Raw genomic sequence first — 27,096 nt, forward strand, 5'->3', positions numbered from 1 at the left:
TGAGGGGGTGGAGCCGAGGATGAGAACCTCTGTCTTGTCCGAGTTCAGCTTCACATGGCTGTTCTTCATCCACTCGGCGAAGGCTTTCATTCCTTCGTTGAGGCGTGTGCAAAGGGTGCGGTGGCAGACCGTATCGAAGGCGGCTGATAGGTCCAGGAGGATGAGGGCCGCAGTTTCGCCGCTGTCCAGCAGGGCCCTGATGTCATCGTTGGCTGCAATGAGGGCAGTCTCTGTACTGTGGTTGATGCGGAACCCGAACTGGGATGGGTCCAGGGTGTTGTTCTCCTCGTGGTAGCGGGTCAGCTGTCTGTTGACTGTCTTCTCGATGACCTTTGCTGGGAACAGGAGCAGTGAGATGGGCCGGAAGTTCATGAGGTCCTTCGGGTCTCGCTTGGGTTTCTTCAGTAAGGCGTTGATCTTTGCATGCTTCCAGCCTCACAGGAAGGTCGCGGTCTTGAAGGAGATGTTGATGGTCTTGCGGAGATGGGGTGCGATGGTGGCGCTAGCTTTGTTGAAGATTTGGTGTGGGCATGGCTCTGACTGTGTTCATGATTTTGATGGTGTCGTCGTCGTTTATGTTGGTCCAGGTGAGCAGGGGATCGATGTGGGTGGTGGCCGCGGGGTCTGAGGTGTTGGTGGTTGCCGGGGCGGTCAGGTTGTTGAAGCGGTCATGGATGTCTGTGATCTTGCAATGGAAGAAGGTGGCAAGGGAGTTGCACAGGTCTAGCGATGGTGAGATGTAGTTGGTGTTGGAGCTTGGGTTGGAGAGTTCCTTAACGATGTTGAAGAGCTCTTTGCTGTTGTGCGTGTTGTTGTTGAGTCGGTCCTTGAAAGAGGCTCTTTTGAAGTGATGGAGTCTGCGGATGGCGTTCTTCTGGTATGCATAGCTGTCTGGTATCTGTCCGCTGTGCCATTTCTTCTCTAGTGTACGGCAGGTTTGCTTGGAGGCCTGGAGGTCTGTGGTGAACCAGCTGGCTTTCTTGTTGGTGTGTCTGTTGGAGGGTTTCTTGATCAGGGCGAGAGTGTTGGTGCACTTGTCGATCAACGTCTAAGGTTGCGGGCGGCGGTGGTGGGGTGGGCGGGTGGGCTTCGGGTGTGGTTGGTGTTAAGCTGGTCTTTGGTGATTTTGCTCCAGCTGTGGCAGGGGAACTGTTGAGTGATGTGGTGCGTGGTGGGTTCCAGGAACGTGAAGTGGATGCAGTGATGGTCAGTCCAGTCGAGTTCGGTGGTGTGGCTGAAGGTGGTGTGGCTGAAGGTGACGTGGGGGCTTGCAGAGAAGATGGGATAGAGCGTGTGCTTGGTTAAGTGGGTGGGCGTTGTGACGAGCTGTCTGAGTCCGAGGTTGTCAATCAGGGTGGTGGAGCTGGTGGGGTCGTCGTTCTCGAGGTGAAAGTTCAGGTCTCCGAGCAGGATGTAGTCTGTGGAGGCTAGGGAGTGCGTGCTGACTAAGTCGGCGATGGAGTCGCTGAACTAGGGCCAGGGTCCGGAGGGTCTGTAGACAGGAGTTCCTCCAAGGGTGGTGTTGGGATCGTTGTGGATCTGGAAGTGCAGGTGTTCAGTGGTGCTGAGGGTGTCGTCGGTGCTGGTTGAGACCCTGAGGGTGGTGACGATTCCCCCTCCTACTCTGTTGGTGCGGTCCCTGCGTGTGATCTTGTAGCTGTCTGGGGTGGCTATAACTGTCGGGTGCCGAGGAGGCATTCATCCAGGTCTCTGTCAGGTAGGCGACGTCCGGGGAGGAATATGTCGAGCAGGTCCCAGAGTTCGACTGCGTGTTTGCATCGGAGGTGGTTGCGTCCTGTCGCGGTGGGCAGATTGGTGGCAGAGGCTGGTGAAGCTGCAGCTCTGGCAGGAGAAGGGTCCTTCGGGGTGGCCAGGATTCAGGTGTGCAGTCGTCCGGTGTTAAGTGCGTGGAGGGAGTAGGCCGGGTAGCGGTGTTGTGGCGTTCGTGGGGGCCAGGGGTTCACGGTGCTGGACGCGGTACGTGCCTTCGGTACGACCGCCATAAGTAGGGGAGGGAGAGGAGGGTGAGACAGAAGGTAGGGAGGCGGGAAACAGGGCTGAGGCGGGGGCGCAGGGAACAGTGACGCGCAAGGGGAGAAATAGCGCGAAGCCCAAGTGGCAGGGCACTGACAACAAGTAAAGAAACCAGTACAATGGAGGCAGAGATATTAAATTAAAAAGGGGCACTAGAGGCAGAGATAGATTACATTAGAAGGGGCACTAGATGCAAAAACACGGGGCACTGAGGAAAGGGTACCTTCTGGGTTCGAGCTGTAGGCACGAACACCAGCCTGCAGGAAGGCTCAGGACGCTGCCCTACCACGAGGATCTGCCGGGGGAGAGTGCTGACTAGGACCTACAATGCACCCTTCCCATGGGCCTACCATAGGGGTGACTAATATGCATAAAAGGGAAGGTTTCAGGACTGGCAAGTGGGTGCACTTGCCAGTCAACATGGCAGTACCAGACTGCACACAGGCTCTGCAATGGCAGACCTGGGACACACTTTTACAGGCGGCTTCTGTGCGGCACTGGCACAACCAGTGCTGCAAGCCCACCAGCAGCAGTTGATTTACAAGCCCTGGGCACACGCAGTGTACTGTACTATGGTCTGACCAGTAAACCAAACCAGCCAATCTTGGGGTCACTAATCCATACACCTATTTACTATAGGGAGAGCATATGCACTTAAGCACTGATCAGCACTGGTAAAGTGCCCAGAGTCATAAAACAACCAACAGGTCAGAAAAAATACAGGAGGAAGGCAAAACGTTCAGGGATGACCCTGCCAAAAGGGCCAAGTCCAACACCTGGCATAGAATGTTAGTTATTTGCAGTTTTCTCTAAATGAGCCTTTCTGCTATCCTCTGCCACATTTTTGCTAACCTGAAACCAAAGCTGTTTAATGTACACATCCGTGCGTGCAGTCAAGGCAGCCATAGCAGCTTACTTGCAAACCAGGCTGCATAATTCAATTTTAAAATTCCAGTCTTTCCCATTTTCTTGGAGGGGCTTGCAGGATCTATTCTATTGTGGATCCTTGGTGCTCTGACATCGAATTTGCCTATGGTACTAACTTGAATACTGGGATACCCTTTCCAATTTGTGCACAGATGACATGCTTCTTCACAGAAGCTTGATTTAAAGTCCTCTGTTTATTTGGCATCCCTGTTCTTACATCTCTAGTTTCATATTCTTCCTGTCATAGAATTGCTTCCTTTCTTCAGCTCGCCAGAGTGGGACAGGAAGCTTTTCATATACACTTGGTGAACCCAAAGCAGTTGTGTGCTGCTTTGATGCATCAATTTCTGCATGAAGGATCTTTTCCTTAGGTTTATCAGTTTGAAGACCAGCATTTTGATAGCTATGGCCTCTGACTGGCTGCACGCCTTTCAATTGGCCATAAGAACTATTATCTGCTCCAGTACAAATTGTAAAATGTCGCCTTTGGTGTGAAGCAGACCTTTTGTTTACTCAACCAAACAAAACCAAAGGTACAGCTCATGATGCTGAAAACTATCATACCTGTTGCTGCTTGTAAAGCACCTGCATGGCAGCCTGTTCCCACAAAGCAGAAGGCTCTGTGGGTCAGCCAGCTCTAAGGATATTATGTTGGCCTGTGTGAGACTTTATTAACACTGGAGTAATTGGAGAAATTTCAGTAATTTTGCATTACCATTTTGCCACAAAATTACTGAAAATAGAGTTTTTATTCCCGCTTGCGTAATTATGAGTGATTTGGCACTAAAATCCTACATGCTCGTGCTCCCACATCAGGAGCACGAACAACAAACTTAGTGTGAGCACCTGCTGGCTACTGTTTTTGCGTTGTTGCCTTTAGCGCTATATTCATCGCAAAATGCATTCTTTGTTCCATTTTCAAAATAATGCTCCTTGTGTAATTTTGCTGTAGTTGCGCATAATTACGCTCCAGCAAAATAAGCGGGTTACACACACACCCCTAATTTAACATCACTTCTCTTCACCATCAGTCTAAGGGATACTCCTTAGCAGTCAGTGCAGGGCACGTGCTTTTTTAAAGCAGACATATGCTGTTAAATCAGGATGTCACTCTCATTTCCCATTGCTTTGTGGCTTCTTTCTTTTATTCGTGTACTTGTGACTTCCTCCTACCAGTGGAGTGGATGAAGTGATGGATACATTTATGCATCTACCACAGAGTTGCTTCTGGGAATAAGAGTCTGCAGATTGATTCTGAACGAAGGAAACAAATCTATGGATCAAACTTCAGTAGATGAAGTTATTGTTCAGCAAACTACCTCGATCCATACTTCAATTCCTAAAACAAATTCAGAGGGTTTAACTAAAAGGGCAAGAAAAAGACTGAGGAAAGCACACAATAAATCAAAACATTTAAAAAAAATCCTCCGCCAACACCTTGCCAATAGAGCACACTGAGAAAGAAATGTATCCAGGGTAAAGGCCCTCCGGCCTTAAGAGGACTGATCCGACCTTACAAGTCGACCAGGGCCCTTCGCTCAGATAGAGAAAATCTGGCCATTGTTCCAAGAGTGAGGAAGGCACGAACAGGAGGCCGCCGGTTCTCACTGAATGTGTCAAATAAATGGAATGCCCTTCCTAGAGAACTCCGAATGGAACCGGGTCATCTGAAATTTAGAAGAGCACTCAAAACCTTTCTGTTCCCTACCATCCCCTAACTCTGCATCTCGCTTGAGTTCATCAGGTTCAGATTAGGATTAGCGCTGGGACGCTCCAGGGCAGCCATGCGCTCTACAAGTCCAAATCAAATCAAATCAAATCCAATCTTTAGACCCCTGGAATCCTGCGGTGGAAAAACGATAGCCGGCATATGCAGTGTATCCAGTAAACCCCAACATGACCATCTTTCCGAAGTACTTCACAACAGTATATGCTGTAAAATCACTGTAACAACTAACTTACAAGTGAGGGGTCAAGACAATGCTCACAGAGGAATTGAACAACCCTGTGGAGAGCAACATGCGGTCATAAGAAACGCTGCCAACAATGTTGCCTTTCCGTAAAGTAGCACAATTAACATCAAGTACACAGTACCTCCTGAACTAATTAAGTCGATGATTCAGTGTTTGGCAAAGGGGTCACTCCTGATTTGCAGCTGATATTGGAGAAAAATGACAATACAAAAAAGGAGAAATTAAAGACTGATGAATCATTCGATCCAGTAATGCAATTAGTATTTTATACACAGTACACCACTAGAGGATCATATGATATCTTGAACCGAGGGAATATTTTGAAACTGCTGAACGCTATTCGTGAGCTCAAAGATTTAACATCTGATGACTTGGATTCAGTCGAATTCAAGCACGATCTTAACAACATTAAGAAAGAGATAACTGTTACAACCTGGCACCGAGCAGACCTAATTAGTATTATCTTAGAAAACAAAACCCAATTTGAACAATGGGGTATCAAAAGTAACAATCGGGAAAATAGCAGTAATAGGGGGAACAGTGCGAATCTTGTTGGGCTTCTTTGATCTATAATCTATGTTGCACCTTCAGCCTTACAGCTCTACTCCAACATTCTCTGACAGAAGACAAATATATCAAGTAGAGATGAATCCTGAAAATACGGTTCTGACCAGGCTAATGTTCAATCAGAGTCACATATTGAGGTCTTACGGTCTAAGGAGCATGCCCCGCTCATTGCCCAAACGGAACCTCAGAGTTTTGACATGTAGAGCAAGTCAAAAAAACAAACGAAGCGCCTGGCCCCAATGGGATTCCAAATTCAATTTTTAAAGCAAATCTTAAGTATTCGCCTGAGGGTCTAACGATTTTATTTAATGACGTCATTAAATCGGGATCAGTTCCTGACTCATGGCAAGGAAGCATAATCCAGCCAATATATGAAAGAGGCCCTCAAGACAATCCTACAAACTATCGACTGATTGCATTGACTGATGTGGAGGCAAATTTTTTTGCGAGTTGCCTTCTTGAAGATCTGGAAGATTGGGCCTCAAGAAACAAATTAATTCCAGCTTTCCAAACCGGTTTTAAAAGAGGAGAATCAACCAGCACAAGCTTGATTTTACAGTCTATACTAGGCCATAGGGCAAAATATAGAAAGCATAAGTTTTATATTTGTTTTGTCGACTTTAAAGCCGCTTTCGATTCTGTTCCTCGAAAATTGCTATGGGCTAAACTTTTGGATTGGGGTATCCCAAAACAATTGCTGGATATGATTAAATTGTTATATTCTAATACATGGGTTCAGATCAAAAATCTGAGATGGCAGAAGTACTACCCGCCATCTTGATACTAAGACTGGTCTGAAACAAGGCTGTGTACTTGCTCCATGTCTTTTTAAATTTGTTTATGGCTGATCTCCCTAGACCAGAGGTCTTCAAACTTTTTGATGTCGAGACCCCCTTGTAAAACCTTTTTAGGGGTAAGGACCCCCTTCCGACAAAAGTTTCTAGAAACTGGTGGTACTCATCATCATCTTTTGACAACCATAAATGCGCCTGTTAGACCTCATCACATCCATCCATCATTCATCCACCCACACTTTCACACATCCATCCATCCTTTCATCCTTCCATCCATCCATCCATCCATCAATACATCCATCCTTTACCCATCCACCCTTCCATCCATCCATCCATCCATCCATCATTCATTCCCCCACCTTTTCACACATCCATCCATCATTCATCCATGCAACCTTTTATCCATCCATACATCCATCCACCCTTTCATCCTCCCATCATACATCCATCCTTCATCCATCCACCCTTTCATCCATACATCCATCCATCCACCCACCCTTTCATCCATCCATCCATCCATCCATCCACCCATCCATCCACCCATCCACCCATCGTTCATTCCCCCACCTTTTCACACATCCATCCATCCATGCATCATTCATCCATGCAACCTTTTATCCATCCATCCATCCATCTTTCATCCGTCCACCCTTTCATCCTTCCATCCATCCATCCTTCATCCATCCACCCTTTCATCCTTCCATCCATCCATCCACCCTTTCATCCTTCCATCCATCCATCCTTCATCCATCCACCCTTCCATCCATCCTTTACCCATTCACCCTTCCATCCATTCACCCATCATTCATCCACCCACCTTTTCACACATCCATCATTCATCCATGCAACCTTTTATCCATCCATACATCCATCCACCCTTCATCCTTCATCAGTCCACCCTTTCATCCTTCCATCCATCCACTCTTTCATCCATTCATCCACCCTTTCATCCATCCTTCATCCGTCCACCCTTTCATCCTTACATACATACATCTATCCTTCATCCATCTATCCTTCACCCATTCACCCTTTCATCCATCCATTCACCCATCATTCATCCACCCATCTTTTCACACATCCATCCATCATTCATCCATGCAACCTTTTATCCATCCATACATCCATCTACCCTTTCATCCTTCCATCCATCCACCCTTTCACCCATCCATCCATTCATCCATCCATCCATCCACCCTTTCATCCATCCATTCATCATTCATCCACCCACCTCTTCACACATCCATCCATCCTTCATCCTTACATCCATCCATCCTCCCATCATTGATCCACCCACCTTTTCTGTGCCTCGCTCATGGGGGAGGGGGGGGGGGGGGGGGGGTTCAGTATCTCTCTGCGTCTTTTTCCTTCTTTCCAGATCATGGGAGGGCATCTCTGTGCCTCCCTGCTGGGGCGGGGGATGTGTCACCGGACCCACAGCTCCAGGCGCGCAATATACATTGACGTCAAAGGGCTACACTACAGCCTGCTACCCCAGCCCCCTTCCGCCCTCCCCCTCCTCCCCCAGCTCGAAACGGCTTCAGGGAGACACACACACAGCCACACCCGATTACTTGACAGGTCTTTAAAAGACCTTTTACTTGTTAATGAGGTTTTTATGTTTTTCACACCTCGGTGTGAATTAGGCCTCCACCGGGAGCACCCTCGATAAGCCCAAGCCAGGAGCTGCACTTTGACAGAATCTGCGACCCCCTTCCAAGGACTCCACGACCCCCCTGGGGGTCGCGCCCCAAAGATTGAAGACCTTTGCCCTAGACACTTCAAAGAAGTTAGTGCCCACTCGCCCTCATTCTTTAGCAATGAGATTAAGTATTTACAATATGCAGATGATACCATATTATGAAGTCATTCCGTTATAGCACTAAGAAGATTAATTGATTCTTTTAATCATTATGTTACCCTTAATGCTTAGAAAATGAATACCAAATAGACAAACATAATGATTATAGGTGGTAAAAAAGCAGCTAAGAAGAATGGAACATTAATGGGTTACATATTGAAACTGTAAAATTTTATAAATGTTTAGGAACACCATTTGATGATATGTCATTTAAACAGCAGTTTACTAATCTCAAAGAAAAAGGCAACAGGATTGCTTTTTGCTTTTAGAAAGTTGGGGATAAGTTGTCAAGTCCAAATCACGAGCTTATATTGAAGGTCATGAAAGCAAAGTTGATTCCATCCTTGACTTATGGCTCAATGGTTTTTCGCGGGAAAGACGCAAAAATACTTGATGCCCTGCAAATAAAAGTTTTTAAATCAGTTTTTAGGATTCCGAAGCACATAGGACATGCTAATGTTAGATTTGAATTTGGTCTGAAAAAGTAGTCTCTGGTACGACAATCTGCCTTTTTAAAAATGTCATACTTATTATATCGCTCAGAACAAGATACCCTTGCCAACAAATGTTGGCAGGAGATAACAAAGTATGAGCATGCTTGCAGCTGGGGATCATTTTAAACAAGAGTTTAAATAATTTCAATTGTCCAACATTTGAAGAAGAAGAGAGGAGCAAATCTGTTCATAAACATTAAAAATAGATCAGCCAACCTATTATCGATTATCTTAGTTAAAGATGAACTTTGAATAAAGTATCACTCTTGGTCAATTGCTAACTCATTCATTAAATTAGAACCCCAATTATATTTGTTGACTCACTTAAAATCATTCTTACGGGAAAAATGTATGTTACTGCGGTTTGGGAGATACCCCACTAAGGACTGATTACCTAAATGGGAAAAAACTGGTCCTCTAACCTTTGTAGGTTATGTGGTTCCTATGATGAAACTTTATACACATTGTGACTACATGCCCCCATTTGCTAGAAGAGCGGAAGACTCTTTTTAAGACCTATTTTTGACGAATTGGGGGTGAGAACATGTCGACACCCCATTATTACCTGTCTCACTGGGTCAACGCTTCGCCTGATCCCCCAATTTGTAAAGTTCATCTTTATCGGCAAAAAAAAACTACTAGCCAAAACCGACTCTAATTGTTAGTTCTTTGATATGTTGTTCATGCAAAATGGTGATGAAAATGAAAAACTTGTTTTTAAAATCTACTTTTAATAAGCCATGCCCAAATGTTATATTATAACTGTTACAGGATTTACTCATTTTAAGACTGAAGATAAAGCACTTTATCAAATTTTATGAATTTAAAAAAAAAAGTCTGTGTAGTGGTGTAGAATAGCTTTCACGGGAAGGTTATTTTGGACACACCTTAAACCACGGGTACTCATAGTACGGGCCGCCAGCGGCCCGGCAAGCCTTCCCTGGCGGCCCTCGGACCTTGTAGACATCTTCTACCAGTGTGACTCGGAGACTCTGCTGCTCTGTGGGGGCCAGCTTTAGTCAGAGTGGAGCTGTGGCGCTAAAAGGCGAAATACAACACAGCCTCATTAACATGCGAATGGTCTTTTAAAGACCTGTGAAGTGCTCGGGTGCAGCTGTGTGAGTGTGTGCCCGGCAGTGGCGTAACGAACCTTGAGGGGGCCCCCTGCAGAGTACGTGAAGGGGCCCCCTCCGGATTCAATCTGTAGCTCCCCAGCAGAAATGCGGTGCTGACGGGGCCCTGGAGGGGGAGGGCGCCCCCGCACTGCGGGGGCTGCAGGGGCCTATGTTACGCCCCTGGTGCGGTTTCAGCCCGGGCACACACAGGCAGGGTGAGATGACGGAGAGGGAGGGAGAGAGGGAAAGAAAGAGACCAGGGAGGGAGAGGAAGAGGGAGGGAAAGGGAGGGCGGGAAAGGGAGGGAAAAAGAGGCAGAGTGAGGGAGGGAAAGGAAGACCGAGGGAGGGAAAGGAAGACGGAGGGAGGGAAAGGGAGGCAGGGAGACAGGGAGAGTGAGGGAGGGAAAGGGAGACAGAGGGAGGGAAAGGGAGACAGAGGGAGAGTGAGGGAGGGAAAGGGAGACAGAGGGAGAGTGAGGGAGGGAAAGGGAGACAGAGGGAGAGTGAGGGAAGGAAATGGAGACAGAGTGAGTGAGGGAGAGAGAGAGAGAGAGCAAGAGAGATGTGCGTTTGCCGGGTCTGGTGCTCAGTGGACGAAGGCGTCCGCTGCAGGGACCAGTGATCAACTTCATGGTCAGTTTTTTTTGTTGCTTTTGCCCCGCCCCTCCCCCACTGACCCCACCCCCACTGGTGCAGCCCTCGGACACAAACCACACTGTAAATTTGGCCCCCGAGAGAAAGTTTGTGAGTACCCATGCCTTAAACCAACACCTTTTAATAAGATCATCTTGCGAATTGGGTACCCAACTGTAAAAGCAGGCTTATACCCTGCTTGGGGATTTATTCCTATAAATAAGCCATTAACCGTGGTTACAGGTTAGTAATGCCATCATTGCCTTTGTTCTGTAAGCAGAGTTTGTTAAATTAATTCCTGAAAAGAAATTGTTTTGCAGCTCAAATGACAACTACATACTGCATGGGTGAGATTTCTTCAATCGTGGTAAACCAATCTAAAACAATTAAATTCTTCTTCGGAACTCCTATTTTTTTCATATAATTTCAATAACCGCAGTAAATATCAAACTATAATAATATTAAAATTAAAAAAAGTGTTTCCCAGGCACAAGACTGCTCATGCTCTTCAATCTCCTTTCTACTGCATCAAAAATCTGAACTGATCTTGCTTAGGATGATTGTTCTTTCATAAATGTTGCTATTAATAAAATGATTTAAAAAACTTTTAATGCTGAAAAGAAACCAATTGTTTTAGATTTGCTTATATTGAGCACTTTTACTAATGTTTATTTTTTTTTAGATGCTCCCCACTAAAAATCATTTTTTTTTTTAAAAACTATTAGGCTTAAGGTAGTTTAGAGTTTACGGCTCAGTGGGTTTGAGTCTTGGCAGGGCCACTGCTAAAAAAAGCTATGTTTACCTTTCGTTGTCATTAATATCCTCCAAAATAAAAATAGATAAAACATAGGAGAAGCAGTAACTAATAATCTGTTTTACGGAGAGGCCATGCCAGTAGCAACTTCTCCTGTCATGGAAATGTAAAGGAGTCGTGTGTGTTGGAATCACTTCAGTGTTGTGGCAGTACTCACTGGTTAGGTGATTACGGTGCAGTGTAGTATGCCATTGGGCTAGTCTCTGCAATCCGGTGCAGGGATAATTTTAGGCTTGGTATTCTAGTATGAGGTGATGCTAAGTATTAGTCTTCTGTAGGGATGAAGCAAAGCTATTGCGTAAAGTGTAGCATGGCTAAAATTGTCATTTGTCTGGAGCTACGCTGTATTATTGTGGTGCTGGGCCAATGCATCTAGTGCTGTGGGGCTAAGCAAGTTGTCTGGTATTGAGTTTGGCAGCTTTGTGTTGTAGTGGCTAAATAGAGTAAGGCGGAGTGTGATAGCCTCATGCTGGTCAAGGCTTTGTATGGAGCATGCTGTATGTATGGCTGGGTTAAGTTTGGTAATGCTGTGTTGGGGCTGGCGTAAGTGCAGTAGGGCTGGTTTGTGGCTACTTTAACAGTTCGCTTGGTCTGGCTTATACAAGGTGGACTGTCTTTAAATTGTTACACTCTTGATGTGTGGCATGTGCTACTTGGCATGTATGTGTTTTTGTTACTCTGAGTAAAGCTTGCTGGTGAAGTGAACCGTGACACTATCATGTTGGATGAGAAGAGCCTCTGTAGCTGTGTCAAGATCATCAGGGGATGAGCTTATGCAAAAATCTGGGTGAGATGGGGGGAGGCTAAGCACGATAGTGTTGGGTAGGGCTTGGCTGTAGTGTGGCAGTGGGTTAATCTTATTAGCCATCTGGGATGTAAGATCAGCTGTTTTGTGGTGTGAAAGCTAGATTATCCCAGCATGTTTGACATGAGAGGACACCAAGCCTTGAGGGTTAATGTTTTGATGGGACTTTATTCTCATGTTATTGGGCAGAATGTAGTTTTGCATTGCACCTTGCTATAAGTGATGTTTGCTTCTCCCTGCCCCACGCCACACAATTGAACTCATTAGTCACTTGCTCTTGCCTGGGAGGAGTTAAGCCAAGCAACACTTGAGAAGTGTACAGCTACACTTGATCTTACACGCTTCATTCTGTGGTTGAAGGGCCGTTCTGTGCGGGGGTCTATGTGATATCATCTTGTCAGGGGCACAGACTTCAAAGCATTGTCAGGTGAGGCCAGGCTAAGCTTGGTTATCTTAGTTTAAACAGAAGATAGTTTTTTAAATTGGATTTGATGATGTGTTTTAAAACTAGAAGCGTTATCTTGCATCCGTGGAGCTCTTAGCAACATTAGAACATTAGAAAGTTGAAAGATTCATTGAAGACAGTGGAGCGCCACCAACATAACATGTCCTAAACCATATCCTTTAGTGTTTTCCTCTGACTGTTCTCTGAATATGTGAAGTTGTACAAGGGATGGAGAGGGGCAGAGGCTGTGGTCGTAGGGAGAAGGCCGAGGCAAAGGAGAAAGGATGGAGAAAGTCTTTGCTGCCTCCGCCTGTCCCTGTCTTGCTCAACAGCTGGAGCGAAACCAGTTTGAACGAGCTGAGCTAGCTTGGTCCTTATATCTCTAGCACACAATATTCATGCATGTGGAATATTGTTGGGGCTGTGCGCTGGCCTGAGTAGCCTTTGCAGGAACAGTCATTCACCGATAGTGACAGCACCAAAGAAAGGGAGGAGGAACCTACAGAGTCTCTGGAGCCTACATTGAGACATGTGGGTGGGCAGAGGGCTAACCCCAGTTTCTCCTAACCTAAATGCATGCCTCACGGGCTATCCCAGCCATTGAAGTCCCACTCCTTTATTATGGGCCAAAGCAGACCTTGGCCAGTAAAGTCCATTGTGGCCTGCTGTAATTCTGTGTGAGTGAGGCTCAGAGAAATTTCCTTAACTTGTATAACTATTTGCAAATGTTGACAATGCCTATGATGTTTAACATTTGAATCCTGTTTCCTCCCCACCCCCGTTTCTGCTGGGTCGCTGATGCAGACTTGGATGGAGCTCCTCATGGCAACAATGGCAGCAGCTGGCAGGACTCACTCTTCCTCTTCATCGCCATTTTCTTCTTTTTCTGGCTCCTGAGTGTGTGACATCAAACATGACCCACATATTATGTATGGGATTCAGCCTTGAACGGGACAACCGGCTGGGCGGGGCAGTGATTCCTGGGGTGAGAGGAAAGAGGCAATGAGGACCCAATATGCTTGAAGCACTGAGCACTATTGTCCTTGCGCTAAACTTTCAGGACAATGGCCCCTTTCTTTGTATGTCCAGAAAGGTACAAGAACAGAGGAGTTATACAGACTGTCCAGGTTCAGCATAACCAGTACCAGCGAACCATCCAAGAAGCTACAATCTTTTTATTTTCGTGCCGTTGCAAATAAACTAGTAGGTGCTTGATTGATCGTGGGCTTACAGACCAGGCCAATGTGACCCTCACCTGAAAGCCACATGCCTCATCTCTGGTGCTGAATGGGCTACACACTGATCCTTGATTTGGCAGCATGTATAAAAAGTGTGTCCCAGTGGGGCACACGAAAACCTGTGGAAGAAGTGGTGCCCAGACAGGAGCGATATCACTGCGGATCAGGGATGGAGCTGTTGGAGATGCCCTTTCTTACTGAAGATTCTGGGAGGGTGGGGTAGACCACGAAATGATCTAGGTGTGCATGGAATTTGGATGGAGGGTTCAAAATATGCTGGATTTGGTGGACGTTGGAGAGAGCATAGTAAACCAACTGGATTCTGCTAGATGACACCCTGGTGATGATCTAAGGGCTGTGTATCTGACGGTCTATCTCTGACAGCCCACGGTTGTACCTTTCCCATATGGTTCATTCCGTCCACTCTAGCATTTCCTTCAGAAGGTAAAGGTTATTGCTTATGTGAAGATTTCTGCACTTGCCCAATATCTGCTTTTCTTACCCATTTCATGACTTCTACAGATTCTTTCAGGTATTGTGACTTGTATGTTTGCATGGCGTTTGTTTCATGTGGAAACGATGTGTTAACCACTTCTTGATCTGTGGAAAGCCTAACCATTTCCTAGGTCTTTGCTAAGTAGGAGGTGAATCTTGTGCCCAGCTTCAACCCAAGGTCAGGAGTTCTTGCATTTTCTTCTTGACCCCAACCTGTTGCAGCCCAAAGCCCTTTTAGTCCCATCCTTGTGCCTTTACCACCACAGCCCATTGGTGGTATTGCACATATCACAAGATAGTAATAACTGAGGGCATTAGTTTGCTGACTCTTTCATAGATCCAGAGATGGCCATGTGCGTGCTTTGACAGGCCGAATTAAATTCAAGAGAGAAGCTTGCTTGTTTTGAACATGCACTACTCCACAAGCATCTTGCAGTGTAGCTGTGTTTACAACATTTCTCATCTCTTTATGTAGTGTTGTGAAGCTTTGAGTGATATGCTCCAGTTTCTAGAAAAAACACTAGCCCATGGCTATTATGTTAATTGAGCAAGTACAGTTTTGAGTGGAACCCGTTGTAATAGTGGGTGACCGGACAAGCACTTGGCCTGACCTTCCCAACATCTCTCCACAGAGTGCCTGACCCTTTCAAGAGACTACTCGTTGCTGGTGAATCTCTGCACACTGTCACATTTAGAGAATCTGGCACTTTCGTGTACGCAGAGACATAGCGCCACTTTCTAAGCATGCATGGTGACTCTTGTAGTATGTTTATCCGTTCATCTAGTCTGCTGTATGAGCTACATGTCTTTCTTCGAGTATCTGTGTCTGCAAAGATGTTCAACTGTCTAAGCTATGTAAATATGCAGTGTTTCTAAGCTAAGCTTTTCTTTTCCATCCATGGAAGAGCTATTTCCCTGAGGGTCTGCGGTCGGGACTCAAGGACGGTTGTCTGTCATAGCTGTGATGCTAGGCTGTGAAGTGTCTGCTGCGGTTGGGTCTCTTGGTTGGTACCTCAGCCACTCGAATGTGACTGATCTCAAACTTGGTTCATGGGCACACCGAGCTGCGTATGTCGACAGGCTATACACATTCATCGTTCCAAAATGGTAAATCTTTCTGTTTGGAGCAATTGTAACTAGTCTAAATGAAATGATTTCGGTCAGCCAGTCCAAAGTATAGCCCACCTTTGGCATTCAACGGTCCCTATAATCAGGCTAATAGTCCTATAGAGAAAAAAACTGAGTCCCAGATGCCGTCCAAACCTTCCAGCTGCCCCCCCCCCCCCCCCCTCCCTCAGGGTCTTTTCTCCATCAGTGGCTCCATACCACAACCCAGTGCTCTGCAGTTCTTACTATTTGATCTGATATGGGACTTTACGGTGGAAAAAAGATATTCACTTATATTAATGAACAAAGCACAAGTTACATTACTTAATTATTCTTGGTTAAAATTATATTTTCATTGTTTTGCCCCATTTAAAATACGTCAGAAATGTGAATTCTGTTTAACTCCACAGGAAATCCTTTTACTATTTGTTTACAAAGAAGAGGATTCCTAACTCAAAACTTTAGATTGAGCCCTGAGGATAGCCAGTAACAGTTCATAAAATAGATCTTTTGTGTAGTATTAATTCTGCTTGCGATAGACCAAATTGTTCAATTTCATTGTCTGGTGTAATGGAACTAAGAAAAAAAGGCATGTACGTTTACAGTATTCTGCACTGAGGGCTTAAGTGCAGATGTCCCAACCTGCAACATAATAAAGGGTTCCCATTACATTTACATAACAATAATGCCTGATCAAATAGCACAACTTATCATGCACCAGTGCAACACATCTCGCACCTAATAAAATGTTTAACGGGTATTTAAAATTGTAATGATGGCTGAATTGCTTATCTCATGTAACTAATTAACATTTGTATAATAGCCTATTGTGCCTCGCAGCAAATGGTGAGAAATCAAATGTCATCTATGAAGCAAGTCTTGAATGATCTTAAAATGTATTTTAAGTACTTTAGTTTGTTGAAGGATGAGCATTTTTGATTCATCTGGGTGGTCTGTAAAGGACCAAGCACTTTATGTAACTTTATGTATTTTTTTCATTTGTTTAAAGTTGATTTCATTGTTGTGTGTTACTGAGACGTAAACAGTTGCATTTCCGCTGCCACATGAATTTTGGATTCTTCCAAGTCATGTCAGATTGATCTGGTGTGAAAGACTATAGAAATGGTGTAAGCACAGAAATCCACAGTGTGCAAGAGGATATGCTTTAGGTTAGCCAAGCTCTTAAAACTACGTTGGCCAGCTTTGGATCTGCATTTCAAATCCTGTCAGCACATGTCATGGCAAACTCTGCAGAGATTGGGACCCTCTGGGTCCTCTCCCAGGAGCTACAACTGTTCCAAGGAGCCTTGCAGTTGTTAGAGGTGGCAGGCATCTTTTGAGCCTTGATGTGCCACCTCACTTGAATTATTTTATTTCAATCAACCCCACCTGAAGCAGGAGATAGTCATGTTCTACACGGATGGTTAAGTTGCCTGTTCTACTTGAGCAAACAGTCCATTCCCTGAAACACATCACTCTTTCTCTGGTTATAATGAACAGGCTGCTCTTTTTGTGGTTGCTCCCTAAAACATGCTGCTCTTTTTATGGCCACTCTCTAAGACGCACTATTCTTCCTGTGGCCACTCCCCTCTTTCTTTTGTCACTCTCCAAGAGATGCTACTCTTTCTGTGGTCTGCTAGTGCAAGCAATCTCTAATTCTCCAGTGTTGATCATGTATTGGTAAAGAGCAAGCTACATTTTTGAGAAGATCTTTTATGTGAAAGTGTCTGGTGTTTATCATGGTGATGCATGTAATTACTTCCCACCGTCCTCAATAGAACAGTGATACGGTTTCTTGTCACACGAACAGGTTCTCAGTTTGTTGCTTTTAAGACCCTTGTTAACATACGCCACAGAAGGAACATATTTTTCATGCAAAAAAGGCTTGAGTCGGGCCTTCCTCTGTAAGACTGAGGCCAGAGAAGGTGACTGTTAAGTGTGAAATATCTGATTACCTCCATAGGACCGAGCCCAGAGAAAGTTTGAAGTCAAGGATTTCCGTGGAGAGAAGCACTTGCAGAGCTGAAACAATCCACCACAAGAGATGGAACACAAGTAATTCCCTCAAAGGAAGCATCCTTCTGCCAACTTTACCTGTCCCACCCTCAATCTCCGGTCTCCAAAAAATGAATTTGGATTTCGGACATCCGGATATTTGCTGGTCGGATGCCACAAAGCCTTGAATAGGACAGAGCATCCCCATACGCCTATAACTGCCTAGACCACAATTAGTGGTCTGTGACTAAATGTGATTTGTGTATACAACCAATTATAAATATAGGACACAGCCGAGGTGGTGAAACTCCCTATAATATCCCTGTCTAATGCAGATAAATGAGTGTAATCTGAACGAAATGGCCTGCTCCTAAATCCCTGGATGTTCATTTTTATTTTGCCCAGTAAGAGTAACCACTTACAAACTCCCATTGCAGAACAATGAGTATTTGTGGTGTGAGACGAAATACTAAGTGGGCTTATGATTAGCAAGTGTACTAAAAATGCACTGCAGAGCCAACCAGAAGTGCATATGGATACCTCTTATGTCCTTGCCCCATGTCAGTGCCTGCCCTTCCTGGTTAAAGCAGGCCCTGGACTCTGTTTTTGCCATTACGTGAAAAAAATGGCTCCACCATTAAGCTTCATTGCTCTGAGAACAAGTCACCTGCATCACATTCAAAGGGTCTGTCTGTAGAGCAACTTTCAGGGGTGTGTGTGTTTAAGGCTAGTAGAGCGGAGTTTAAAGTAGCACTGTGTAAAGACTGTGACGTTATTTGGTGCTGAGGCTTAGGACTGTAGAGCATAGGCCATCCCTCTGAAAGTGGACAGCACTATAGTGTGTGCCATGGTGATGTGGTTAACATGTGACTACTTGCCAGGCTGGGGATAAGAATTACCAAATGCTCCTTTTCTACTGTACACCAAAGTGGATGATTTGAACTTGCTACTGCAAGCGAGTTTGGCTTTTTTAAGTGTGGAATGGACTGGGGCACAGTGGTTGGATCGCTTACCTGGTAGTAGCAGGCCCAAAGCTAGGTAGCACCCCATACTCTCTCTCGTCTCTTAAAATGTTTACATGAAGTGCAAGTGGGACGGTGGGCTAGAACAAAATGAGGTGCGAGCATACCTCCAAATGGTAAGCTTAATTGCTGCTTTTCTAACCGGAATCGTCAATTTTAATTTGATTTGTTCCAATTGTAAACCAATATTGCATTAAGGATTCTGGCACCGAAATGTGTACATAGTACAGGATTTTTTGTTAATTATGATGATGCAATGTGTTTTTCCACGTTGAAAAGTAACTGATTAAAACATGAAAAGTGATTTAGAAACAAGTTGTGTGAGCAATTATTTTTGTAGATTTCCATCTTGTGCTCATTTGCGATCGAACTTCACTCCGGCTGTTGAATCCCTCGTCTGTAATCCAAAAGTCAGTTCTTTCTCTCTGCCTCTTTGTATGTGTTTACCTTTCTGAAGCAGTCTTTAGAGCTTGAATGACATGCTTAATTTCAGTCAAGGCCTGTCGTCTATGTGGGGGCCCCACTGTAACTTTACAATAGAAGTATGACACTGTCTGCCTGAATGGCCTTAGAATTAGGTCGTGGCCTAGCGTACACTGCGCAGCAGTGTCGCGCAGCCAAGATTTTACGTTTACAGTATGGGGGGCCTGAACCTGCTCCTCTTCTCCATTGGCTGGCTTCCTAAACTGAGGCCAACCATTGGAGGAGAGTGGCGTCACTCAGTTCAAGACTCTGATTGGTGTTCCTGATTAACCAATCAGAGGGCCGACTGGAGCGTGCAGACAGCGTGAGACATGAAATCCCTCACTCGTGGAGATATTCTTGTGTTGCTCCGCCGCCCGCTTCTCACCCCAGTTTTCTTTTCTCCGTTGTAGTTGTGTGCAGTGTTTTCTGCCCTTGCTCTGTATCCGTGTTCAGTGCGCACTGCGTGCTCCGTCTCCTCTCGCTCTGCGTCCAGCCCGCAGCTCTACTTGTGCCAAATAGCCCCCTCCCTGTCTTGAGCTGCCGTCCCCATCCCTGCTCTGTGTTCCCTTTCATCTGGTACAGGCTCCAGTCACCCTCCAGTCCTCGGAGTCTGCATGTAGGAGCTGCCGCTTCTCACTCGCCGCATCTCCGAGAGCCTGCACCAGGAGTTCAATGAGTCCGTCCAACCCCTGCTTCAGCGCATGACCTCATGCAACTCCTCCGAGGAGCAGCAGCTCTACAGCTTGTGGCAGGCCCAGCCCCTGTTGGGCTCCCTCTACTGCCTGCCGGCCTCCCTGCTCTACGGCGTCCGAGGCTGGGCTGCAGCCTGGCCCAGGATGTGCTCCAGAACCAGAGCTCTCCAACAGCAGCGAGCCGGGGCCCCAGCAGCAGACGGGGCTGGGCACAAGGAGACGCAGCTGCTGGGCGACCCCTCTGCATACATCTCAGCCGAGGAGAAGATGGAGCTGCTGTCGGCAAGCCTCCCGAACATGGGGCAGCTGCTCAAGGTCATGACCCGCCTGTCCCAGTCCAAGGAGGAGCCTGAGAAGGCCGAGCTGAGCCCCACCACCGAGGCCATCACAGACACCATCAGGGACGCCCTGGTCTCCTTGACAAGCGGCACCAACCCTCCCCAGAACTCATCCGCAGACCGGGGCCAGTGGGTGCCTCTGAAATGCTCCTCCTGGGGGGCCCCTCAATGCCACGTCCACCCAAACGCTGTCTGCGCCCCTCATACCCGCAGGGCACTCTGGATGGCAAATGCGCACAGCTCCGCGGGGAGTGCCAGCCCCGCCCGGGGCCCGCGCTGCTCCACAGGAGGCAAGACACTGGCCCCGCAGGCCTCATGTCCGGGGAGTCCCTCACCAGGAACGTGGCCCTGGACTTCCCTGCCAGGCACCTGCCATCCCATTTTTTTGTTTGAATATCTTTATTTGGATTTTTTCCACACTCACCATACTTTGCAAATTTTACAAACAAAGAAATGTGTTATATCATCTCATCTACAAGGCACAATCTGCAGAGGATGTCATGGATTTCCACATTATGATAAGCATGCATCATCATGCCCCCCCTAGCATTCATGTACAAGCATTGTGAATTTAGTAGCAGGTGATTTATACACATAATGCAGTGATGAACACAGCGTAAGGAAATGTTGATCCATGTCTAATAACTATTCCAACGCTAAATGGCGTAACTAGGCAAAGGAAAATTAAAGGAAAAAATTTAAAAGGGGAAATAAAGAAAACTGCTACAAAATTAAAAGGAAAACATAGTACCATACAATGTCTTGCGTGGGTGTCTTCAGTGTTAGGGAAGTTGTAGCGTGGGGGAGAGGGGGAGGCGCGGTGGGCCAATGGTCGCCGCAGCGAGGAACTCCCCAGTGGGGGGGGCACATCCCACCCCTGGCACCTGCCCTCCCATGCCAACCTGTCCCGCCCGGGGGGCAGAGCTGGTACTTCCTGCAGGCACGTGGGCTGTGCCAGCTGCTGACCAGCCGAGCCAACCAGAGCGCTCCCTCTGAGCAGGACTACGAGGCGCAGCCGCAAGTAGAGAAGCTGCCGAGTCTTCCGCCCCAGCCGGTGAGTGCTCGCTTTTCTTGCCCTTTCCTGCCCCCTGGCTGTGCTTGCTCTCCTGCCCCCTGGCTGTGCTTGCTCCCCTGCCCCCTGGCTGTGCTTGCTCCCCTGCCCCCTGGCTGTGCTTGCTCCCCTGCCCCCTGGCTGTGCTTGCTCCCCTGCCCCCTGGCTGTGCTTGCTCCCATGCCCCTCGTTGTCAGCGTTTTTTCTGGCCTCTGTTCCATGGGTGTGGCTCTGTGTGGGTGTGGCTCTGTGTGGGTGTGGCTCTGTGTGGGTGTGGCTCTGTGGGTGTGGCTCTGTGTGTGGGTGTGGCTCTGTGTGGGTGTGGCTCTGTGTGTGGGTGTGGCTCTGTGGGTGTGGCTCTGTGTGTGGGTGTGGCTCTGTGTGTGGGTGTGGCTCTGTGTGTGGGTGTGGCTCTGTGGGTGTGGCTGTGGGTGTGGCTCTGTGTGTGGGTGTGTCGGTGTGGCTCTGTGTGTGTGGTTCTGTGTGTGTGTGGGTGTGGTTCTGTGTGTGTGTGGTTCTGTGTGTGGTTGTGGGTGTGGTTCTGTGTGTGTGGCTCTGTGTGTGTGTGGTTCTGTGTGTGTGTGGTTCTATGTGTGTGTGTGTGTGGTTCTGTGTGTGTGTGGTTCTATGTGTGTGTGTGTGCAAATGCAATAGGTCTCGCATTTGCGAGTGATTAAGCTATTGGCAGTGTAAATGACAATGCCATGTATTTGTTTTAAAAACATAAATAAAAATGTCATGAGCAATGCCAATAGCTCTACCTTTAACAATGCCGAGACCATTGCATTGTAAATGCTTGTTAGCAAATTCGCCTAATTGGAAAGACCTGAACTTCAGCCAATGAGGTGAGGTGAGTTCTTTCTGCCTCACCCCGGCCAGAGGCCGTCTCGCCTCAGATTTCTACAGCATCTCAGGGGTAATGAGTCCCAAAGGTTTACTTTTCCTTCAGACTGTCATATGGTTACTATGTTTCTATATATAGTGTTAAGTTAGCATGAGCTTATTAAATGTTTAAACGCAATATTTTCTTCCAGCTTGAGTTTGCACACGACACCTAATTGTTATTGTAGCTTTCAACCTAGACGAAAGATGAGATTTATTTGAGAATAATATGTTATTGCTCTAGTATCAGTCGTGCTTGGTACACTTGGTACAACTGTCTGTACACCGAGAACTGCACACACTAAGAATAACCTAACACAAGGTTGCTGAAGGCCTGATCCTCGCACCATGTTAGACATAACACAAATAATGTTGCTGCCAACATTGGGCTCTACGCGGGTTTAAGATACAGTTACAGGGAATGAATCCACACACTTGAGACTTCGCATGCAGAGAGCTGGTAGCTGTTGATGTGATCTCCTCCTACTGAGAATTAGAGGTATGGGTCCGCCCTGCTAAAACCCAGATGAGACCTTCTTAGATATAATATAATATGCTAATTAGGGTGCGCGAAATATAGGTGATACAGAATTCTATAGATTTCATCATAACATGCTATCACCTTTTGCTTATTATGGATTAGTGACTATGCTGCTAACTTTGATTTTTATAATATGTTTGTTGATATTATACAAGATACTGCGTTTGAGAATGTTGCATTGAAAAATAAACATTTCAAACTTGCACGTGTGTTCTCTGCCTCCCAGTTTCGGTTTGTAATGATTATATAACGAAAGAGTGTTCATGTGTTCCACGATACCTGAGGTATTCTAAGTTCATGTTCTGGATTGTCTAAGTCATTGGTAAGTTATTACTACCGATGAGACACTGTAGCTAGCTTGGTAAGGGGATTTCTGAAACAAAGGTGAGTTTTGGGTCATCCTGATTCACCCAGGTTCTAGATCTCTGTGCACAGTTCTGTGGGAGAACGGAAACCCTGCTACATGGCGCCCATACGTTGATTGGCCTTATTTCATGACACTCGAGTAGTATATCATTCAAACCTTAATGCCTTCATTCCCGTTTCCGGAAAACGGCGGTGTCGGAAAAACCTACCTATTTTTGAAATAGGTCGTTTTCAAGCTTGAATCTATCTGTAAACGGTTTCTTTGAATTACTACCCAGTTGTGCAACAAAGTAATCTTTGTTTTTTCACATTCCTGTGCAGACATGGCACAAGCCGTGGACATCCCGCAGCATAGTCGCATTGCGGTGCGTGACCATTTGCGGACTTATGATGTTCCTATGGAAGGCTTGGCTGTTGTTCTGGTAGTGAGTGCGGAACATGCTTACCCGTACGAACTGTTTTATTCGTGGGTGACATTTCCGCCAGTGGACGCTAATTCTGGAGTGTTCCATTCGTACACTGCCTCAGCTGTACCGGCTGCGTATGCTCCGTACAGAGCACTGGAGGTTCCTATTGATGCTTGGCAGCATGGAGTTTGGTTTGGTGGCGCCCTGCCGCACGCTTTATCCGCTTCGAGGTTGGGTCCTTTGTCCATTCCGGGCACACCTTGGCCCGCTTTGGCTGGATTCACTCTGCACCCTCAACGCGCCACTTGTAATGTGGGAGATCTGCGGCGGCTTCATGAAGTCGCGGTGGAAGTGATTAGAGCGCTTGTTCATTACACTAGCCGTAATGTTCAGGACGCGGCCCCTAGAGGCGCACAGCTTCGTGCAGAACATGCTGGTCTGAAAATCAATCCGGTCATGGTGAATTCCGTGATGGGTAAAAAGCCCCTGGACAAGGATGATTTTCCGTTCTGGCTTGCTGAGAAATTCGGCCAGCTGGAAGCTGTGTTTCCCAACACGAGTCCGGGTGATAAACACCGGATTCTTACACTAAGTTTGCCGAAAGATTTGGCTCCTGAACTTGTTGACTGTGAGACCTGGGGTAAGACTTTTGCAGCGGTCTATTCGAGGTGCTATGGCACCCCGTCTGTGACCAATCTGGGTGCGGTCCTTAAAAGTGTTCAGGACTAACACGGACCGGAGTCGGCTGTTGAATTGGGTATGCGCCTGTGTGGCTCCTTTGATGTAGTTTGCGATCTGATCCTTGCAAATGTCAAGGGGGATGCAGTGAACTTTCAGGTTGCTAACGCATTGGCGTTGGTTCCCGAGGCCGAACGACCCCGACGGTTGGCAAGGATAATTGTGGCTGCTTACAAAACGGTAGGCCGCAATGCCATGGGGGTTAAAGCTTTTCCTGATAAGGAGAAGAAGCAGCCCCAGGGTCAGACATCGGAAACTAGTGGTCAACAAAAGTCCAAAAAACAAAATTGGCCTAAAAAGCAGAATCAGGGTAAGCAACAACAACAACAAACACAGGTTTCTGCTCCTGCGACTCCGTTGCCTGCGCAGTCGGATCGTGTTTATGATTTGCGCAACCGCGCGATGATTAAATCGCCTGAGAGGTTTCAGGCTTCTGACCAACGCTCTCCTCGTTCCTTTCAGGACTCATCGGCTCCGTCAACCGGTGGTGGAGGGGGCGGCAGGGGCCGAGGTGGCCAGACAGGACGTGGTCAGCCCCGCCCGCGAAACAGTGGAGAGCAGCAGGAAGGCTCTACGCCCAAGAGACCAGTTTGCCACGAAGAAAGTCGCCGCCCTGACAGCGCATCGTTATGCCCCAGATAGTGAGAACGCGGCTTCGGAATCTGACGTGGGCTCTGACCTTGCTGGACAGCGCAGCAGAGATTACCATAGTGAGAGAGGCCCTCCGTCCACTGTTGAAGGTGACAGCGACTGATACTTATGTTGTGATTGAAACTGCTGATACGCATGTTGCTCCCCCTGAACGTCTTTTTGAAATTGTACTGTTAATTGAAGGTGACATGCAGCGAACTGTAAAAGGGGTATTTTGGGAAAATCTCTCGTCTACGTATGACAGTTTGCTTTCGGAGGCTGACTGGCCCCCACCTTTTGTTCTCGCAGCTCCGCGAGGGGAGGAGGTAATCCTGCCCAGCTTCGCGCACACTGTGCCGAGGGTGGAAGCGCTGCATTTTGCAGAAGAGTGGGCTCTGGCGCTTGCGCCGGCTGTGTACCGTAATCAGTGTGGCTGGGATAAATTGTCACCAAGCCACGAGATTCCTTTACGGTCTCAGCCACAGCCTCAACCTCAATATCCCATACGGCGTGAAGCCAAAGCTTCAGTCGCGGCTATCCTTGAACAATTGGAATATCAAGGTGTAATTGAAACGTGTGTGTCACCGATGAATAACCCCCTTTTTACTGTGAACAAGCCGGACGGCTCATATCGTTTGGTTTTGGATTATAGGCATTTGAACTCGCATTGCCGTAACTGCGCAGTACAGAATACTCATGGCTCTGCGTTAGTGAATAGTCTTGAGCGTAAACGGTTCAAAACCACGCTTGACATTTCCAATGGTTTTTATGCCCATAGACTAGCCGGTCTAAGTTCCCAATGGACCAGTTTTACATGCGGCGGTGTGCAAAATATGTTTAGACGACTCCCAATGGGCTACAAGAACAGTCCTGGAGTATTCTCCGCCCGCATTGTCTCTCTTCTGGAGGGCTTCGACCCAGTTGCTTGTTCGTATGTGGATGACATTTATCTCACAGACGACGATCTTTGGGAGCATCTGTGTCGAGTAAATAGCATAATTTGTAACTTTGCTGACATAGGTTACAAGTTTAACTTTGCAAAGTCGCACATTGCAGAGTACACAGTGTTGTTTCTAGGTTACGAGCTTAACAACGAAGGGAAGGGTTTAGCACCCCACTTCCTGGAGAAATGCGCACAGTTGCGTTCTCCGACAACACTGAAAAAATTACAATCTCTGCTGGGATTTTTGAATTTCGGGAGGACTTACATTCCGGAATATGCCCAGCGTATCAAGCCTTTGTATGCTTTGATACAACCATCTTTTTCCAAATCATGCTGGCTGCCTGAGCATTCAGCCATTCTACAATCTTTGCAGGCTGATTTGCTCGCTTCTGAATACTTACAGACTCGTGATAACCAGACCAACCTGGTGATAAGAATTATCCCTGGGGCGGTGGGGTTCACGTACCTGACTTTTAATGAAGGAGACACAGTACCTATTGCTTACAAGTCACACTTGTACACTTCGGCTGAATTGCGCTTTTCCACTGTGGAGAAAGTTTTAACGGCTGTACAGATGGCAATTCTTAAGGAACGTGCCCTGTCACAGGGAAAACGCATGTTGGTTGTTACCCGGTGTCCTGCCTTAGAGGCGGTTACGAAAGCCAGTGTACCTAATTCCAAAGCTTTGCACCCTCGGTGGATTCAATGGGCTGCATCCTTGACGTCACAAGATGTCACGTTTATTTTTGACGCCACTTTACGGTCGCAGGAGTATTTGCAGTATGAATTTGTTCATACTGCTCCTTTAGCAATGCGGCCGTTGGAGGATTTCCATTGCATCATTTACACTGATGGTTCGGCGCAGGTTGCGCATGGCTCTAAACATGCCTACGTTTCCGCTTGCGCCATTGTGGTCGGTGCCATGGTGAACGATTAGTTCAAGTCTAGTGTCGTGCACACGCAGACACTTGGGGACTGCACCGCACAATTGGCAGAGCTTCGTGCTCTTATGCTTGCATTGGAGTACGCAGATCCTAGTGTGACGACTTTGATCGTAAGTGACTCTTACTACTGTGTCCAGTCTTACAATGAAAACTTGTTCTTTTGGATTCAGAATGAATTTCGTGATTCCAAAGGTAGCACAATAAAACATAAAATGATCTGGGTCCGAGTGGCGGAACTTAAAGAGAAGTTGCCACTCGTGTTTGTGATTCATACTCTCGGTCATCAGCGCGTGGGGGTCCACGCTGTTGGCAATTCGCTTGCTGATGAAGCAGCGAAGTCAGTGGTATCGAAATACTTAGTTGCAGCGGTCACGAGGTCCAAAAGCAAAATAGATGATGACATCTTGACAGCAGTTGCTGCAACGGAGAAGGGAAGTAAATATCCTGCGGGGTTTCCTTCTAAGTACACATACCACTTAAGTCCTGATAAGGTTCCTTATGTGAAAATCCCTGATGTTGGCGAACGTCTAGTTCCCAACTCGGATCGCAGGGCTGCTTTGATTACAGCGGCTCATGAAGGTGTGGCGTCTGCACATGCGGGCGTCTCGGCCACTGTAACTCAGCTACAACAAAGATTCTGGTGGCGGGGACTGTACAAACAGACGCGCGATTATGTTCTTCAATGTGACATTTGCCAGCAGATTAAGCCTTCGACTGCTGCGCGTCCGCCTCAGACACGGTTGTATATCTCGAATAAACCGCTTGGATGCGTTTATTTGGA

General features: G+C 46.8%; 1 protein-coding gene across 2 annotated transcripts in view; it reads left to right on the plus strand.

Annotated features, from left to right (window-relative positions):
* RNF5 (ring finger protein 5) overlaps window positions 1–18,630 on the plus strand; it is a 42,963-nt gene extending 24,333 nt beyond the window's left edge. For both annotated transcript variants that reach the window (XM_086924517.1, XM_086924518.1), the window contains exon 6: window positions 13,266–18,630. In XM_086924517.1, the coding sequence (XP_086780643.1) occupies window positions 13,266–13,366 (101 nt within the window). In that variant the 3' untranslated portion in view covers window positions 13,367–18,630. The remainder of the gene's footprint in view (window positions 1–13,265) is intronic.
* The last annotated feature ends 8,466 nt before the right edge of the window (window positions 18,631–27,096 follow it).

Source organism: Lissotriton vulgaris, chromosome 5 (assembly GCF_964263255.1).
Source record: "Lissotriton vulgaris chromosome 5, aLisVul1.2, whole genome shotgun sequence".
Taxonomy (NCBI): Eukaryota; Metazoa; Chordata; class Amphibia; order Caudata; family Salamandridae; genus Lissotriton; species Lissotriton vulgaris.